Source organism: Taeniopygia guttata, chromosome 30 (genome assembly GCF_048771995.1).
Source record: "Taeniopygia guttata chromosome 30, bTaeGut7.mat, whole genome shotgun sequence".
NCBI classification, from domain to species: Eukaryota; Metazoa; Chordata; class Aves; order Passeriformes; family Estrildidae; genus Taeniopygia; species Taeniopygia guttata.
Genome location: NC_133055.1, coordinates 7,074,490 through 7,094,486, shown reverse-complemented (window position 1 = coordinate 7,094,486; position 19,997 = coordinate 7,074,490). Strand labels below are relative to the sequence as shown.

At 53.3% G+C, this 19,997-nt stretch overlaps 1 protein-coding gene across 1 annotated transcript in view; it reads left to right on the top strand.

Moving 5' to 3' along the window:
- LOC140680999 (uncharacterized) overlaps window positions 1–19,997 on the top strand; it is a 206,132-nt gene that overhangs the window by 44,512 nt on the left and 141,623 nt on the right. The window contains exon 5 of the mRNA XM_072919905.1: window positions 7,899–8,279. Within this exon, the coding sequence (XP_072776006.1) occupies window positions 7,899–8,279 (381 nt within the window). The remainder of the gene's footprint in view (window positions 1–7,898; window positions 8,280–19,997) is intronic.

Genomic DNA, 19,997 nt, shown 5'->3' with positions numbered 1-19,997 from the left:
GCCATTGGCGCCGGGAGCGTCTGTGCGGGCCCGGGAGCGGCGGCAGCGGCCGGAGCGCGGTGAGGCGGCGTCGGCGGAGCTCGGAGGCGGCCCCGGCGCAGGTGGGAGCCGCGCTGGGTTCTGCGGGGGCTCGGGGCTGGCTGCGGGCGGAGGGGGCGGCAGGGGGCTGCGGCGGGTCGGTGGTGCCGTGTCCGGGCCGTGCTGGCCCCGGGCTGAGGGCGCGGCGGGAGCGGCTGCCCGCGGTCTCCTTCCCGCCGGGGCCTGGGCAGGAGCCGCTGCCGGAGCAGCGCTGGCTCGGCCCGGCTGCTGTGGGTAGGACCGAGGGGGCTGCCCCGCGGCCGGGAGCGTGCGGGGAAATTCCCGTCGCCGGAGGTTTCTGTGGCCGGAGGAGAGCGAGGAGTCCTGTAAAAGTGACTTTATTGCCGAGCAGGGGGAGAGGCCGTGGGGCATTTGCCGTGCGCTCTCTGCCATGGTTGTAGTCCGCAGCCTCCTTTTTATCCTCATTTTCCCGGCCGCATCTCCCTCTGCCTTTGCCCACGGGCTGAGGTCCTTGGAAGGTTCAGACTTCCCGATGCGCCTGCTGCCTGTCCTCGTTAATATGCACCCTCCTTTTGTATACCAGCCGATATTCATGGCTCTCTTAAGCCTTTGTTCTCCTGGTATTTCGCGAATTTTGCGGGACGTTGAGAAATTGTGTGTCTCAATTTGTGACATTTATTGGAACTGATGGTTTCTCCCGTTACTTCATTATCTACAAGTGCCTGGCCCTATCTCCAGGCAGATTCGCTCCTCAACTCTGTTTTGTTCTTCCCGGGTCCTCTTTGGTTTTGGGATTATTCTCGGTGCCCTCATTCCCTGTCCTTTTGTAGGTGTTTGTGGATCAGGAGGCCTGGCTGCCACCTGCATCCCCTGGCTCAGCTGCTGGATGAGCTGCACTGCCAAGGTGTGGAGCATGGTAAAAAGATGAGAGTTGCTGCGGCACAGAAGAGGAGAAGCAGCATTTGTTTAACCCCTGGTGTGCCGGGGAGCCACGAAAGCATGTCCCATTCCCATCCTTTCCATGTTTGGACCAATACATAAACTGCTCTCCTTTTTCCTTTGTTATCTTTTTCAGCACTTTACCTTTGTCATCTCTTTGCCCACAGCAGTTTGAGCCATTTAGTTTTGCACAAACTCCCTTTTTTTCTGCTCACAGATAATCTGATCTCATCCCGTGGTGAATTGTTGTGTTCCTCTTTCAGTGGATTGGTCGGCAGGAAGGTCAGGAGCTGGAGCTGTCTGGTTGGTTCTTCTTTTCAGGACAGCTTTTAATCTAATGATGCCATTGAAATGATAAATGGGTTCTCTGCTTCCTCATATGAATTGGTTTGGGTTCCCAGGGGCTGGTCCATGGTGTTGTAGGATTTGTTTTGGTGGCCCTTCATCTTTTCCCCATTTCTGGGTGCTCCCTGCAGCCGGGGCTGCATCAATTGGCCACATTTTTCTAATTACATCATCAAATACTTGAATTCCAACTAATTTCACTGGACTTGTTCTAGCAAAAGCCCCAGAGCTCTGATACACCCTGTACAGCACAGACAGTGGCAGCAGATGTTGGAGTGGGCAGAGGGATGATCCCTCCCTTATTTTAGTGAAGTTTTCACAACATTCTCCTTTTGCTGTTTCCCTTTGCAGCCTCAGCCATTTCTGTTTCAGAGTCAGATCCTCACCATGGGCTCTGCCTTCAGCCGTGCAGATTCCATCTGTGCAAGCAGGCAGAGCTTGGGGTGAGGGGCAGAGGGAATCAGCCAATTCCTGCCCCAGGCAAGAAGAGCCAGGTACATTGTCCCCACTCTGCCCCAGCAGTGTTAATTTGCATTTCTAAAGCTCCTCCTCGGGTGCCTGGAATGCAGCTTCTCTTCCGGAGCAGCTTCAGCAGCCTCACACGTGTCCCCCTACAACCTGCTGCTTTTTTTTTCCCCTTCAAATCCTCTGTTTAATGTTTATGAGTTAAAAGGGCACCTTTAAATCTTTTCTAGTTTTGCAAAATGCAGCCCAAAGGTGAATGTTAAAAAACCCTGACCAAAATTTTGGCATCGCTAAAAGCGAAACAAAAACTCACAAAAAAGTTCCAAGGCCATTTATTTTTTTCTCGTTCTTCTCAGAGTAAAAACCCATTCTCACATCCCTGACCAAACCTAACCAGTGATATAGAGGTAGGATTATTTTAAAAAATATTCTCATGCTATATACTTTGCACTGAAGCTACAGGAAAACGAAAAACTCCACCAATATGTTTAGTGTTAGAGTAAAGGCATTTCTTGATTCTGGCCCGGATGTGCAACAGAAATCATTCCATCCCCAAATAGCCCGGGTGTGCAGAGAAAATCGTTCTATGACACGTGGGTTTTACTCGATTTTTCCCAAACTTAATACAGTCTAAAGCAATCTAAATCCACTGGTTTAATGTTCTGTAGTTTCAAGTTGTGCAGATTTCTTTGCTTCTGCTGTTAATGAGGTGGGAAGTGCTGATTTCCTTCTCAGCCTTTTGCAGACCAGGTGTCTGCAGCCCTGGCAGTGTCTGGGGTAGGTGTTGGTTGCTGTTTGCTGCTGGGGTTGATGTTTTGCTGCTGGGTGTTATCTTTGGGGGTATCTTTTGGGCCATTCCCAGTGTGTTGAGATGTTAAACTCATCTCCATTGAGTGGTGTAACATCCCTTAACAAAACCTTGAACATTTCTTTCCCCAAGGCCAAGGCAAAGCAAGCCAGAGTAGAGAAATGAAAGGTTAACAATGTTAAAGTCTATGAGCTGGTGTATTTTCCATCAATGCCATGGCAGGCAGGGCAGTGTGTGAGTGTAAGTGAGAGCCAGAGTGGAATTGTGCCGTGCTCTTGCCCAGCAGCTGTGGCAGGGCAGGCCCAGAGAGCGCTGAAGCTGCAGCAGTGGCAGCAAGGGCTGTCCCCGGTGGCTGGAGCTGCCAAAGGAGGGTGGCCAGGCCGAGGATTTCAGCAGAGGATGTGTGGGCCGATGTCCTGCTGGGATGTTGGCAACAGCAAAGTGCCAAGGCAGGCTCTGTGCCAGCCCAGCTTCCTGGGGGAGAGATTGCACCAGAGACAGGATTCTGGCCACAGACTGCTTTAAATGTGCATCCCTTATCCCTGCACTAGGTGGAGAATTCCCAGGGTAAGGAATTCCCGAGATCAATTGCAAGGGGAAATGATTGAATATCTGCCCTGGGTCTGGCTCTTCTTCTTGCCCAAGCCAATGGCAAAAGCCGTACCCATGGCATCTTGGTTTCTATCCCCAGCTTCCAAAGGTGTTTCTTTCTTTCCCCTTTCATTTTTTGTACCCAGCCTGAGCTCTGGGGGTGCCAGGGGTTCTGAAGGTCCCATTGTATTCCTAAAGCTGCCATAACCCCCTGGAGGATCTTTCCTGTAAAATGAATTCTGCTCTCTGAGTCTGTTGCTTCCAAAATGCCTTTTATATTAATTACTCCTTTTAGAAATACCTTAATAAGTGATCCAGTGGTTGTTGAGCAATCAGAATTGCTTTTGCCCCCCTGTTAGGTGAGATGGTGTCACCAGAAGATATTGAAGCCTTCCTGCCCAGGGCATTTCAGTGCCAGGCTCTTACAAGCACACACAGCTGTGCCGGTTGAGCTGACCATGGGGGGTAACCTGGGCTTTGTCTGATTCCCTTTCCTCAATAACAGCGTGTCTTGGAACTCTTTTCCCTTCTGCTGCCCTTGAAGAGCCATCCACAAAGACATTTTCTGCCTCAGGCCAGGCAATGTCTCCTGAATCTCCCCCAGGCTTGGTCTGGAGCTGTGTCACTTGAATGCAGTGCTGGGTTTCTTCCCAGCCCCTCTGGGGGCTGTTCAAACAGGAGGCTGGGTTAAACCCTTCCCCTGTCCTCAGTTCTGAATCCTCCTGTGCCACTGAACAAGTTTCACACTGTAATAACCGAGCACTGCTCATCCATTGCGAGGCTCTTTTGGTTATCAAAGCTTGAACTTGATGGCAGACTGGAACAGTTGGAGATCCTGTTGTCATCAGGTTTTGGGCCTCGGTTCCCGTTGAAGCTGTGGCTGCACAATTCTGCAGGCAATGAGGCCACTGTGGCCACTGGATGAAACTTGTTGGCCCAAGAATTCCTTTGGCATGGCCCTGTTGAACATTCACCTACAATTCCAATTTCTTTTCTGAGTCTGGAAGAGCCACAGCTGAGGCATCAATATTTTTGGCTTTTCATTTTCTCAAGTTTTGCTCTCTTTCTCCTGTCCATACCACAGCATGGAGGCTGTGTGGGGTTAAAAAGTCCAGACATTTGACACAAAGGTACAGCAGCAATAGCCTCTGTATCACCTTTTACAATATTACAATGCCACCATCGAATTCCTTCCTAGTTAATTACAATCACAGTAGGAAGAAAAGAAATTGGTTTATTTCAAACCTATCCCCCACAGCTCCTAATTGAACAAATGACACCACCTCAGCTTTCCCAGTTATTCCCTTATAATGAAAACATTCCTTTACAATGTTCCCCTCCTTAGGTGTAAGATTCAGAGTGGATGGAGAGGCCCCTGTGTCCATCAGGAGAGGCCGCCTCTGGATGCAGACGCAGCCTGAATGTTCTCCAGGGCTGCAGTGTGGTGGGTCCCCGGTGGGATGGGAGCTCAGAGAGCCCTGACAATCCATGTCCATGCAGGGGTGGACTCGCTCCTCCTGAGGGTGCTGCTGTCTGTGCTTGCAGTGTCCTTGTGGGCTGCAGCTGGAGCCCTGACTCCTTCCCAGGGGCTGTTTGGGTGGGCTCTGCCCTGGCCAGGAGGGCAATGCCTCTGCCAGGTGCTTGTGGCCGACGCCGTCCCCTGGGTGCTGGGGCCCCCTTGGGCCCTGGGGTTGGTCCCTCAGGGGCTGTGGGAACTCTGCCATGGCCTTTGCCTTCAGCTTGGCCTTTTGCTCATCCCTCCTTGCCTTCAGCTGCTGTGCCTTTTTGCCCAAGTGCTGCAGGGCCTTCTTCTGCCACTCCTGCAGCCCCGGTCACTGCCTGTGGGTGCTCATGCTCTGAGAGCTGCTGAGCTTTCTGCAAAATCTTTCCTTTCTGCAGGGACCCAAGCCAAATCATTCACAGAAAATCCTGACCCATCCATGTGCACTCTGCATTTCCCAGATGTTCCTTTGTTTTGCTCCTTGTGCTCAGGGTCCCCTGCACAGCCCGGATGGCAGAGCCAGTGCCTGTCCTGCCGCAGTGTCCAAAGGCGGCCCCCCCGGCGGGCAGGGCCGGCAGCTCCCCGGGGCCGGGCAGCGGCCGGGGCGTCCCGCAGCCTCCTGGGGGCCGGGGGCCACTGCCGGCCCTGCCCGGGGCTGGTGGGCTCAGGCAGCGCCCGGCGCTGAGCCCCGGCTGCCCCACAGCCCCGGCCCGGCCCCGCAGCTCCCCACAGGCCCCCAGCCCTGCTCCCGGTCCCGCACCTCTGCGCCCGCTGCTGCCGCTGCCCACCACAGAGAAACCCCTGACATCCTGACCTCCTGCTTTTCCTCTCCTGGAAACTGGGAATTCAATGTATCAGCTGGCAAATTGTCAGGATAAGACCCTGCTGAAAAACATCCCAATCGTGAATATTTTCCTGTTCCTCCTCTTTTCCATCATCCTTTTTCTTACCACATAGATTCCTCCTGCTGCTTCTTGCCTGAACCATATTGCTGCACACTCCCCTTCACCTGATCCCTTCCCAGCACACCAACACCATCCATCCCCTGTTGTCCAAATCCCTTCTCCCCTTCTCTTATTGCCCCCCTGGGTGTCCATGTCCTTAATTACCTCTGGGGGAATGTGCAAACTACCTCAGCATTCTCCCAAGGGACCCTTCAGAGACATTTTGGGATCATCCTCCCTTTGGCCAGGACCCCTCCCTGGCTTTCCCTTTTCTCCCCTCCATGGGTGCCCTGCCATGTTCACTCCCCGAAGATCCCAGGGCACTCACTGATGAGATTTTCAGTGCTCTCTCCCTGCTGACTCTTCACAGACCCCCCTGATGTGTCACTCGTCTGTCTCCTGGTCACTCCTGGGTCCCCAATCAATCCCCGGTGCTGCCGCCAGCCAAGGGAGCCAATCACCCAAAGTGGGTGAGGCACCTTCAGCTGCACTCCCTGCCCCAGGGTGTGCGGGAAAATTGACATCACCAGAGGATTCTGTCCACAAAGCTGACAGAGAAGTCCTGTGAAACTAATTTCATTCCTAAAAATGGGAGAGGCCATGGAACATTCCCCATGGGATCTCTCCAATTGTTGGAGGACACAGCCTCCTTTTAATCCTAATTCTCATGACCACATCTCCCTCTGCTTTCCCTATTGGCTGAAGCACTTGAGAGCTACAGACTTCCCAATCCACCTGCTACATACTCCCTTAATATGCTCCCTGCTTTTATATAGCAAATGATATTCATGGCTTTGTCAAGTCTTTCTTGTTCTTCTGGAAGTTCATGAATAGAGCAGGGCCTTGGCTGAGCAGCAGTCTGTGTCATCAACTGATAACATTTTCTGAAACCGATGGCTTCTCCTGTCACTTACTCATGAACAGGTTCCTGGCCCTATCTCCGAGCAGATTCAGAGCATCTGTTTGTAAAGACACTTTGCTCTTGTTCCTTTCATGGGGGTCCCCCGTTTGTGGGACATCCCCCCTGGAGCAGGGTGTCCCCTCTTTGCTGCAGGCGCAGCCCTCAGGCAGAGCTCAGCCAATCAGAGCCCGCGGCGCTGATGACTCACCAGTTGCCAGGCAGACTCGCAGCTCCCCGCGTTCCCCACCTGGACCCCACCTGCGCCCCCCCCTCGGCCCCATCGCCCCCCGAGGGGAATTTGGGGAGGTGGGAGTGGGGCAGCGCCAAGGCCGGGCCCCCCCGCGCTGTCCTGGCGGGAGCGGCTGCAGTGGGGACCGAGTGCGGGCGGGAGGGGCCGAGAGCCCAGCGCTGCCCCAGCCCGACCTGCCCCAGCTCCATCCCTGCCCCTCGGCTGGGATGCTGTGGGTCTGGAGGGAAGAGGGAGCCGGCAGTGGGTGCTGGGCCTGGGGGCAGGAGGAGAAGGGAAGGAGAAGCAGGCTTGAGGACCAAAATGTTCAAACGGTGCAGGTGGCAGGAGAAGGTGGGATTGTGCAGGAGAAGGAGGAATAGCAGGAGGAAGAGGAGTGTGAGGAAGAGGAGGGACACAGGAGGATGAGAAGGAGCAGAAAGAGGAAGCAGCAGAAGGTTCCACCCCTCCCTGTATCTGCAGCCTCCCCCCAGCCCCAGGAGCATTGCTCCCCCCACATGCAGCAGGTGACTGTGGAGGGGGATCCAGGATTTTCACGGGGTGAATCTTGGTGTTTCTGAGCTTTTGTGGGCTAAATGTTGGTGATTTGGTTTTATGTGGCAGCTGAATCTTTATGTTTTGGAGGAGGTTTTTGCTGACTTGTGATGTTTGGGGAGTTTTTGATCTGTATCTTGGAAGTTTGTAGGATTTTTGGGCTGAATCTTGGTGTTTTGGAGGTTCTTACAGACATAAGATTCCAAATGATTTCCTGAGATGAACTTGGGCAAGGAGGAACCTCCAGTCCAAGGTGCTCTCCTCTTGTTTTGTTCCCCAAACCAGGATTTGTCATTCCCTGGGTGTGTCTGGATGGAGGAGGAGAAAAACCCTCGGAGATGCTGCAGGAGGAGGAGCTGCAAACCCAGCCCAGGGAGCTGCAGGGAGGAAAGAGCCCCCCTGAGCCAGGAAGGCGGGCGGAGATCCGGGCAGAGCTCGGAGCTGGTGGAGAAGTCTCATGGCAGGGAGAAGCCCCACAAGTGCTTGGAATGTGGGAAGGGTTTCAGCTGGAGCTCCAAACTGATCGTGCACCAGAGGATCCACACTGGGGAGAGGCCCTACGAGTGTGGGGAGTGTGGGAAGAGGTTTCGGACCAGCTCCAATCTCCTCCTACATGAGCGGATTCACACAGAGGAGAGGCCCTTCCGCTGCCCCGACTGCGGGAAGGGCTTCAAAGAAAACTCCAACCTCACCGTGCACCGGCGCATCCACACCGGGGAGAGGCCCTACGAGTGTGGGGAATGTGGGAAGAGCTTCAGACAGAGGTCTCACCTGATTGAGCACCAGGTGATCCACACCGCGGAAGGGCCTTACAAATGTTTGGAATGTGGGAAGAGCTTTGGGCAGAGCTCAACCCTGAGAAAACACCAGCGCATCCACACAGGGGAGAGGCCCTACGAGTGTCCCCAGTGTGGGAAGAGGTTTCAGACCAGCTCCCATCTCCTCAGACATGAGCAGATTCATACAGAGGAGAGGCCCTTCCGCTGCCCCGACTGCGGGAAGGGCTTCAAGCACAACTCCAGCCTCACCGTGCACCGGCGCATCCACACAGGGGAGGGGCCCTACGAGTGTGGGGAGTGTGGGAAGAGCTTCTCACAGAGCTCAGCCTTGACCCAGCACCAACGGAGGCACCACTAAGGGAAGCCCTGTGAGTGCCCCGAGTGAGGGAAGAGCTTGGAGTGAAGGAAAAGAGTGAGGGAAGAGCTTGGAGTGAGGGAAGAGAGTGAGGGAAGAGCTTGGAGTGAGGGAAGAGCTTGGAGTGAAGGAAGAGAGTGAGGGAAGAGCTTGGTGCGCTTCTCCAGCTCCATCCCCCATGGGAGGATCCGGGCTGGATGATCCCCAGTGACCCCCGTTGGGCAGAGCCCTGGTGCCCCCGTATGGGGAATAAAACAGAGAGTAAAGCAATGGAGCTGATAAAGGGGCCCGATATCTGAGGCCTGACTGAGCAGAAACTGTGGGAGACACAGACACAGTTTAAGTCTCTCTGGGCAAGGAGTGACCAAGCAACATGGTGTGAGACTTTGTGATAAGATAAATGTTCCCAGGTTACTGGATGTTACAAAGAATGTGTAACCAATGGGAAATTGTTACCAAAAACAGAGCCCTATATAAGCACCATAGAAGTAAATCCCTGTATAAACACCTGGTACACTTAATAAAATTGGCTTTGGTCTAAACTCGGATGTCCTTGTCTCTCCGTGGTGGATAACTTTCCTGGTTCAGTGTAAAGACGTTTATTTGTATTCCACAAACAGATACAAGCGAGATCTCTGTGGTTGCTCTTGGGGGATCAGGTTTATTCAGGATGCATTGTGGCCCTGCCTCGAGCTGCTAGACAGAGCACGTGGCTGGGCCTGAGGTGATGGGGGAGGGGAGAGACAAAGAGGGGAGCAGGGACTCCCGGAGGACGCTCCAGGAGGAGAGGGGAAGATCCAAGAGGGCGTCCAGCCCCCCGGAGACCCTTTATCAAGGGGGCTCCAAGGTGGGCTGGAACAGGGCCTGGGCCAATGGGGTCACAGGCACCTGATGGTTCAGGGGAGGGTTACAGATGTGGGGTGAACCATACATTCTCTGGGGTGAGATGGAACAGTCCATTTGGCTTTTGGACCCCTCTGTAGGTGAGGGTAATTGTCCAGCCAGCAGGGGGCGTTATATTTGTCCTGGCTGTACTATTGTGGTTCTTAATCATATTTATCTACCCTTCCCAACATCTCCCCTTTTTCCACTGAACCATTTGAAATATTAAATATTGATTTAACAACTATTTTCTGCACACTTGGAGGTGTACAGGGTATTGTTACTAGAACTATACTTATTGCTACTGAAACAGTCAAGCTTATTTTACAGAGTTCCTTTAGCCAAGGTGCAAGGCTCAAACTATTAAGTAAACTGTATAGCTGAGATGACCTTATTGTTATTAACTTACTGATTATAGTAGGGGAGGCATTGTCAGAATTTTTTTGGAAAAGGTCTTATAATTAAACGGGTTGAAAAAGGTTTGTTAGGGTTTGTGTTAGATATACAGGTGGTCTTAGAGCTTGCAGGCTTGGCTAAAGCTACTCGGCATTTGTCCTTGGTTGAATTACAAGTAAAACTTCAATATAAAAACTGAAACAGAAGAACAAAAACAATATGCATGCATTAAACGATAGAAAGTCCATTTTTCTCTCGATGACGCAGCGTGGTTCAGGTCTGGGTGTTGGCTTCTTGGCTTGTACTTGTAGAGGAACTGTCTGGTGTGGGGGTGTCAGCGGATTTCGGAGCATGGTAAGGCTTCACGTTCTTTCCTGGGACCCACTTAAGTCGTCCACCTGTGGAAACACAAGAAAAACCTTTCCCCCACGTTAGAAGACTGTGTGGACCTTGTATATGTCCTGAATCTAAGATTTTGAGTAAAGCTGGGGGGTGCCCTTTTATTTTTACTTTTTTGGTGTTCAGGAAATGTCTATAAATTGGGAGGCGAGGCTCTCCTGCAGAGCTACTTAGAAAATTGTGAGCATATAGAGCCTTATTCAACCTCTTTTGAGGTGTAGCCTGATCTACTCCCCCTTTCTTTAGATGTAAGTTGTGTTTTAGGGTTTGGCGTGTTTTTTCTATGGTACCTTTTAACAGTGGTGTAAAATAGGAAGAGGAGATACCACTGTCCTTGAGTACTGGTAGGACTTCTTTCACCTCCTGAGAGGGGACAGCTGTTCGCTGGCTGAATAGCACTTGCAAGGCTTGGGGATGCAGACGGTTGTCTTTGCAGCTATTATATTTGATTTCAGGGCAGTTTTTCAGTTGAAGATTGCTGGCACTTTGTTGAGAATTTGGTGAGACTGAGATAGAAAGGTTAGGGTTTGCAGGGGTAACATAGTTCTCTGTCTGTCCTTTGTTTGTAGAAGCTGCAGTCACATTGTTGTGTTCACCTTGTTGAGGCATGGTGTCTCCGTCAGGGTGTGGTGAGGAGCTGCTAGTGTGGGAGGCAGGGGCTGCTGCCAGCTGAGGCAGAGGAGCAGGGGGGGTGGAGGTCGTGGGCAGCAGCACCTGTGGGGGACTGGCCTTTTCGGAAGGATTTCCGGCAGCTGTGGCTTTGGGTGCTGTGGCAGTCTGTAGATCCGGCGGAGGGAGGGATGCGGAGGGATATGATGATGGTTTCGGCAAACCAGGAAGTGGTGCCGGCGGTGGGGGGTTAAGGGGCTCTGTAGCCAGAGGCAGGGGCTGCGGCGCCGTGGGGGGGTGGGGTGGGGACGCCGGGTTTGCGTCTGCCGGGGGGGCCGGCCGCGAGTCCAGGAGTCGGGCGGGCAGCGGGGGTACGGCGCTGTGTGCCGGGACATCTCTGGGAAGGACGGGCGGTGCCGCGGCCGCGGGGGCGGGGTCTGGGCTGCGCGAGGGAGAGGAGGTGGAAGCAGGGGCGGGGTCTGGGCCGCGCGAGAGGGAGGCGGCGGCCCCGGGGGCGGGGTCCGGACCGCGCGGGAGGGAGGCGGCGGCCCCGGGGGCGGGGTCAGGACTGCGCGGGAGGGAGGGCGGGGCCGCGGGAGTGGGGGCCGCCCGGCCCAGGGCCGGCGCATGGCCGGCATGTTCGCCGGACCAGGGGACTTCCGGGCGGGTTGGGGGGGCGGCTGCGGAGGCGAGCGTCTGCAGCTTTTGCAAAATCGCAGCTGACGCTTGAGATTGTGCTTGCAAAATAGCCATTGACTGGGTTTGTGCTTGCAAAATGGCTGTTGTTTGATTTTGTAAAAGTTCGGCTATAGTAGCCATCATAGCCGGGACAGGCAATGCTGGAGGGGCGGGCGGGGGGGAGGCGGGGCCCACGGAGTGGTTTGGGGGGGAGGAGGTGGCCGCAAGGGCGGGTTCTGGGTTGCGGGGGGGGGGGGGGGCGGCTGCGGCGGGGAGCGCCGGTCGCTCAGAAACCGGCGAGTCGCCAGCCGCCTCGCCGGCATTTTCGCCGCAGCGCGGGGTGGGGGGGCAGTCCGGCGGGGATAGTTGAGCCACGGCGGGGAGCGGTTTGGCTGCTATTAGCGGCTTTTGAGAAGCGCAGAGCTCTGCTAACACTCTATAAGCAGGAAATAACTCGCAAGCATAGGGGTCCCGCCGTGAAATGTCGTTAAATAGTGTATGTCCCACGGACTCCCAAAAGTCTCCACAAAACACAGCAGAGCGCTCGGCATATGGGAACTTAAGTAAGATCCATTCTAGGAGTTTCCGTAGCTCTTTTTTAGGCAAATTACTATTATGGCTACGTAAGAGGTGGTTAAGTTGCTTATAGAGATCTCAATCAGCTGCAGAGTGGGACTGTCCCATTTTTAAACCAGTGTGGCTCACCTCGGTGTCGCAGGAGCGGGGTCCTCTGTCAGGGTCTGACGTTTACTGCAGTCGGTGCTGAGGGCTCACCGCGGGGTTTCTCCAGAGCTTCAGCGCGGGCAGTGCTAAGCAGTGCTCGCCTGTGCTTTGTGTACGTGGCCGCGTGGCGCGGCAAGTCTCGTCACAAAGCCTTGGGTCGCCGCGGAATCGCGGCGATCGCCTGTGCTTGGAGAATAACGGCCAGAAAGCCTAGAAGAGCTGTAAGAGCTCGCTACTATGTAACGAGTCGCTGAGCTGTAGGATGGCTTCGGGACTTTTTAAAGAGCTCCGGTTCGTCACTGCCTAGCAGCAAAATGCCATGCTCGCGACCACGATGGCGAGGAAATACCTGGTTATTTAGTTAGTGTCCATGGAAAGGTGTCCTACAGGTAGAAAAGCTGGAAAGCATCCAGACGGGTGCAGTTGCAGGTCACCGTGGGTTCGTATTCGAGTTGGGCGCCAGTCTGTAACGACGTATATTTGTATTCCACGGACAGATTCAAGCGAGATCTCTTTGGTTGCTCTTGGGGGATGAGGTTTATTCAGGATACATTGTGACCCTGCCTCGAGCTGCCAGACACAGCACGTGGCTGGGCCTCGGGTGATGGGGGAGGGGAGAGACAGAGAGGGGAGCAGGGACTCCCGGAGGACTCTCCAGGAGGAGAAGGGAAGATCCAAGAGAACGTCCAGCCCCCCGGAGAGCCTTTATCAAAGGGGGCTCCAGGGTGGGCTGGAACAGGACCTGGGCCAATGGGGTCACAGGCACCTGATGGTTCAGGGGAGGGTTACAGATGTGGGGTGAACCATACATTCTGGGGGGTGAGATGGAAGAATCCATTCGGCTTTTGGACCCCGCTGTAGGTGAGGGTAATTGTCCAGCCAGTAGGGGGCGTTATATTCGTCCTGGCTGTACCATTGTGGTTCTTAATCATATTTATCTACCCTTCCCAACAATTTGTGACACCACGGATCCAAGGAGATCATTGTGACCCTGAGAAACCTCTTGGAACCAAGGGGCCATTGTGACACAGCAAGGCCTCATGGAACCACAGGTCCATTGTGACATTGCAAGGTCACACAGGACCAAGGTGGCCATGGAACCAAGGTTCTGCTATGGAACCTCATGGAACAAAGGGACCATGGTGACACTGTGGAACCAGGGAGACTGTTTTTGGCAGTAGGAAAGCTCATGGAACCCTAAGTCCATTGTGACACAGCAAGGCCTCATGGAGCCAAGGGACCATTGTTAAACTGTGCGGCCTCATGGAACCATGAGCCATTGTGACACAGCGTGGCACCTCATGGAGCCAAGAGTCCATTGTTACACTGTGGGGCCCTGTGGAACCAAGAGGACCACAGTGACTTTGTGGGGCCTCATGGAACAATGGAGACTGTTCTGACACTTTGGGACCCACTGGAACCAAGGGGCCATTAGAGCATGGCAGGGCCTCATGGAATCAAGGGGACTACAGTGTCACTTAGACCATTTGATTTAACCTTACTTACAGGCCTGACTGGCTCAGTTACCCAAGGCACTCAGAGCCCTCCGAGAACAGCATTTCTGCCACATTTCCCCAGCACAGGCACTCCTGTGTGCACACAGACACAGAGAGTCAGTGCAGGGCACCTGAGAAATTCCCCTGAGGGCAGGGAAATGCTCCCTGTGGATGCTTTGGCATCTCCCCAGCAGGGAAGGGTTGAGCCTGGAGGAGTGGGGGGATCGGCCCAGGCTCCCTCATTGTTCGGGATCCCCCGAGTGCAGCAAACGGGAGAGTTCCCGGCTCGGAGAGGCCCCACTCAGAGGGAGTCACTGGCCCAGGAGAGCTCCAAGGGCTCCTTTTGGAGCACTGTTTGTAAGGCCCCAAGAGAGGGGCTTCAGTCCCAGCCATGTTTCACCCTGGCCGCACTTGGCATCAGCAGCTTTCTTTGGCAGGCTGAGAACAGGGATGTTGTGCCACTGAGGGAACACAAACAGTTCCCAGGGCTGCTCCTAAAGCAGCCAGGAGCTGGTTGGGCAGCAGCAGTGCCTGGAGCAGACAGGGTTTGTGATGAGCTCCAGAGGAGCTGAGCCCAGGGGCTGCTGTCCAAGGCCGAGGCCCAGTGAGCATTTCTCAGCTGGCAGGGCGGCCTGAGAAGGGGGGGAGGGGGGGAATAATTCCCCCCCGCAGTGTGCTCCCAGTCATTCCAGGATTTCCATGTCCCTGCTCCAAATGCTGCTCCCAGCCCTGATCCAAGGGAATGGGAATGTGCCGCTCCCTTGCCTGGGCAGGGTCACACCTGAGCCAGGTGTGCAGGGAAGGACCTTGCCCTGACCCCAAGCACTGTGCCAGCTGCAGGATCTGCTTCCCACCGGCCTCTTCCTCCTGCAGCCCCGAGCCCAGCTTGGTGCTGAACAAAGGGGCTGGGCCGGGGTCATGCCCCGGCGGGGCCGGCGCACCCCCTCTGGCCCCTCCCCAAATTCCCTCTGGGGGAGCAGGAGCTGGAGCAGGAGCCCTGTGGGGAGGGACAAGGGGGTGAAACCAGGATGGGGGGGGGGGGGGCCACACACAGCCCCCGGGGACCCCTCCCTCACCTTCTCCTACAGAGCGAGGAGGATGAACCCCAACATGGAGCCACCAACCTCCAGCAGCATCTTGGCAGGTGAGGTCTGGTGGCTGCTTTGGGGTTCTGGGGGATCATGACTACCCAAAAACCCCCTCCCAACCCCACAGCCACTCTCAGACTCCTCAAACCACCCCACAGATCCCAGCCAGGACTCCCCAGCTACTCCCTACAAGATAAATGTCCTCAAGAACCACCAAACCCCTTCTCCATCTCCCCCAAGACCCGCCCAAATTCCCTGCAAGCCACACAGCTCTGTCAGGGACCCAAACCTCCCTCACAGACCCTGCCAAGCCTCCTCCCAGCACCACAAATGCCCACAAGATTGACAGAAGCCCTTCCCAGTCCCCTCAGGAGCCCCTAAACTTCCACCTCCCATGGCACTGACCAGGAGAGGTTGGTGGGCAGGAACATTTACAGCCAGGATCAGCTCAGGCACTTCAGCAGCGATTTGGGCACTTTGGGAGAACATCCCAAATGGGGAGACGCAGGCCAGGGACTGGGACAACCAGAATTCCTGGAGAACAGGTGAGCTCAGGTGGACATGTTCTGCCAGCACACCTCTGTGATTATGGCTATGTCTTCTGGCTTTGACAACCTCAGAACACCCAAATTCTCCCAAATATGGCCTTCAACCAATCCCAAACTGACCCCCAAATCCTGGTAAATGGTGCAGGTTAAGATATCTTAGTTTAACTTCTTTATTTTCACTCCAGTTTTGGTTGTTTAGACTGGGTGAAGAAGGAAATTATTTAGATGGAAACGACCTCCAAGATCATGCAGCGCTGCTTGATCTGCCACCAGAATAACTTGACAGAGCAGGTGATATTTCTGGGGGTGTAAAGTCAACAAATCACGTTCTCCCAATGAATTTATAGTTTAGATCAGTGTCCTTATGGATGTTCCTGCCTCTGTGTTCATCCAGGTGCCTATGGGAAACTAGGAGAATGTGGAAACCACCTTACAGGTGTCTTCTCAGCAGGGATCACTGGGAATGTGGGTCACCAGGGCTCTGCCCAACATGGGTCTTCCTATGGGGGATGGAATTGGAGCAATGCACGAAGGTCTTCCTGCAGTCGGGGCACTCACAGGGCTTCCCTTACCGGTGCTTCTGTTGGTGTCTGGTCAAGTGAGAGCTCCTGGAGAAGCTCTTCCCACATTGAGGACACTCGTAGGGCCTCTCCCCAGTGTGGATCCTCTGGTGGATGATCAGGTGGGACCTCTGGCTGAAGCTCTTCCCACATTCCCCACACTCATAGGGCCGTTCCCTGGTGTGGATCCTCTGGTGGCAGTTCAGGCTGAATCTCTGCCTGAAGCTCATCCCACATTCCCCACACTCATAGGGCCTCTCCCCAGTGTGGATGCGCTGATGGTTGATGAGGGTGGAGTTGTTCTTGAAGCCCTTCCTGCAGTCAGGGCAGCGGAAGGGCCTCTCATCCGTGTGAATCCGCTGATGTACAAGGAGTTCAGAGCTGGTCTGAAACCTCTTCTGACACTCGGGACATTCATAGGGCCTCTCCCCAGTGTGGCCGCGTTGGTGGAAGACAAGTTTGGAGCTGCAGCTGAAGCCCTTCCCACACTCCCCACACTTGTAGGGCCATTCCCCGGTGTGGATCATCTGATGGCAGATCAGGGTGTTGCTCTGCCTGAAGCTCTTCCCACATTCCAAGCACTTGTAGGGCTTCTCCCCATCATGATGCTGCTCAACGACCACCAGCTCCGAGCTCTGGCTGAAGCTCTGCCCACCTTCCTGGCACAGGCTGGGTCTTTCCTCCTCGGAGCACCCTGGGCTGGGTTTGCAGCCTCTACTCCTGTACGATTGACAGGGGTTTTCCTCGTTGGATTCCTGCACTGTGGATCCGCTCAAATCGGCCTCTTCCATGAGGTTCTGCCATGGGGATTTGTCCTCCATGGTCTCCATCCTCAGCTCCTGCTCTGGGGGAGGAAGGACAAGGAGAGGATGGGATTTGCCTCATGCCAGAGGGAAGGGCAAATAGATTCCTCCAGTGCGTCCCCGGCAGGAGGGCACCGGCAGCGGGGCTGTCCTGCAGCCGGGGGCTGTGCTGGGCTGGGAGATGGAGCAGGAGAGAGGGGGAAAGGGGCACTGACTTCCTCCTCACCTGCCTGGGGGTCCTGGGGCATCTTCCTCCTCCTCGTCGTCTCCTCCTCCATCTTGCGAATGTTTGGGAATGGGAAATCCTGTTTTGGGAGGAAAACAAGGGATGAGCACATTCAGTTTTGTCCTGGTTGGAAGGCAAACCAGGGGGAGAGTCTAAGCCAGAATGACAATTGACTAAGAAAATTAAGATCAAGGCAATGATACAGAAACACTGGTTTAAACTCACAGTCAGGATATAACCTGACACCCCGTTGCTCAGGGTGGTGGTAGCAGTCTGATGAAATGGTGGCTGCAGTCCGGCTGGAGTGATGAACGTGATTCTGTCAAAGCGGTGATTCTGTAGAAGGGTCTGGTCTTCCTCTGCAGGTCCAGTGGTGGTTATGGAGCTCTTGTCTTCTGGGAATCCAGTAGGCAAGGTAGTCGTGGTGTTGCAAGGGTGAGATTATATCCAGGTAGGAATGCTTGGTTCCTCCCCCTGGGCGGAGCATCCCACAATGGGATGATGTAATTTTATCAGCCCTGCAGTGACACTCAATGGCCCATTAACAGAAGATGGTCCCTGGAGGGCGTTATCAGGGCTGAGCCATGGAAGAGATAAAGAACACTGCCCCACCTGTTGATAACAGTTTATGGAGATGGTGACTGAAAACACTTTTGGTTACATCTGACACTGTAACCTGAAACAGTGAGACAATCCCTGCTCGGGGTGGGGGGTGAACACCACCCCCCTTACCCAAACTGGCTCAGGTGTAAAACCCCCACCCTGGGAAGGACACGCACACAGGGGACAATGTCACACTTGTCCTGTCCCAGGGGAGATTTCTGTCCCTGTCACTCCCTTGCTCTCCCCCCTTTTCTCTTTCTTTCCGTCTCTTTCTCTACCTCACTTTTACTGTTCAATAAAATCCACTTAAATTTGGTGACCTTTGCACCTTAGTTGGGGCAGAGGCATCTCTCTAACAATTTTATTAACCAGCTTGAAACATTTATTTGCACAGTGAGTTCATGGCACTACTGTTGTCTGACCCCAAGTGCCTTTGACAACAGCATGGGTCCCTCCTCTGAGGAGGTTCTGCCTCTTTCTGGAGGAACTCTTGGAAACTTGGATGCAGCTTCCTCTGAGGAACTTTTGGGAGAACTTATGAGGAAAATGGCTGTTGTGGGTGGCCAGTGTAAAGAAAATATATTCCTGTCCTTCCCTAAAAAGTTCGTTAAAGTCACTGGAGGAAAGGGAGCAAATCATACCAGTGAAACTGACCAGAATCAGTCACCCCAAGTTGAGGAACACAAGGCTACTAAAGTCCTACAAGAAGCCCAGCTCAAGTATCTAAACTCCTGAATAATTAGTGAATTCGCAGGCTTGGGGGCTTTTCCAAATATGAGAATCATTATTTTTTCGTTCCCGTCACCTTTGTGACAGCTCCACAGAGCTTTCCCTTCCTTTTAATAATCTGTATTGGGCCAAATTTCCATATTTCTTTTTTGGAACCTGCCAGCATCTGAGGTAGAGCTGTGCTGGAAGTGATGGAATTTGGAATTGCCACAGAATTTATTCTGCTGCTGGTTTATTAATGTTTGGGATTTGTTTGTGTTTCCATCACAAGAGACTTGTGGGAAGAGCAAATCTTCCTCAAGGCATTTTATGTAGGGTTAAGTTTAATTTCTGCTGAGTTTGTTTTGTCTTATGCCCAGGGGATGCTCAAGGGCTCTCTGGTTTTGGTTTGACCCTAATTTTCTTCTGATTTGTCTTTGTCACTTGAAAACACCTGAAAAATGACAAAAAAGAGTATTGATCAGAGATGTCAGAAGTCCCATCATTTAAGAGGTATCTGAGGTGGGATTTATGGTTTGGGAACGTATTCTGGAGGATTTGTGGGTTCTTGGGGGATATCTGGTAGTATTCTCCATATCTTTGCACTCCAAAAGCCAAGGTGGATTGCTCTGTCATCTCAAAATTATTCAATCCCACTGGAAACCCCACAATCTTACCCCAAAATTGCTCAATCCCACCTCAAAATGGCTGGTTCCCACCTCAGTCCCATGCAAAAATTACTCAATTCCACAGCCTCTAGGGTGAGATGGGGTTGGAAGGAGATCGGGAGAAGTGAGATCTAAATTTGAGGTTGTGGGATTAAGATTGTGTGGGTCTGGGTGGTCGTGATTTATTTTGATAATAAATAAAACTTCCAGAATTATTGATTTCTGTTCCATTCATTTTCTGTCAATTTTGGTTTGCTTTTCAGAGTGCCGCCTTCTCAGCTGATTTTGTTTGTGACCTCCTGTCCCAGACTGAAAAGCAAGATGTGTTCTATTTGCCATCTGTATGGCAGTTGTCCTGTGTTAAGTGGGCAGTTTTTCCTTATCTCTTCCACAATCAATCCTCCCTCAGGGGAGACATCTGCTGATAATGGGCTATTGAATGTCACTGCATGACTGATAAGAACTGTAACATCCCATTGTGAGATGCTCCGCCCAGAGGGAGGAGCCAAGCATTCCTACCTGCATCTAGTCTTGAGAGTCTGGCCCACCAACAAAGCTTTTTCTGGGCTGGATTTCTCAGAGGAACAGCTGCCTCTTCCCCTTCAGAAGAAGACACCCTTTTCTACAGGATCACTTCTCCAACAGAACCACACCTGACACTGCAGGAGGACTGCAGCCACCATTCCAATTGGACTGCGGCCAACACCCTGTCCAACAGAGTGTCAGGATGTATTCTGGCTCTCTCAGTGTTGTTTTCGTTTACTGCATTGTTTATTTTATCTTTTTATTTTCTTCCCTGATAAAATACTGCTATTCCTGCTCCCATATTTTTACCTGAGAGCCCCCCTTTATTTCAAATTTATAACAATTCAGAAAGAAAGAGTCTACATTTTTCCATTTCAGGGGAGGCCCCTGACTTCCTTAGCAGACACCTGTCATTCCAAACCAAACACCTCCTTTATCTCCTGCCTTCCTTTGCCTGCTCTGTTTCTCTCTCAGTGTCTCCTTTGACCCAGGGCAGCTCCCACCTAACACCCTGCCCTGATTTAATTCCCAGTCCATGAGCTATGACAACCATGGGTGAAGTTATGAAGGCTGGCAGTGAAATGTCCCTGTAGGATCCTGCTGCACTTGGCTTTTGGCTCTTCCATAAAAGCTTTGC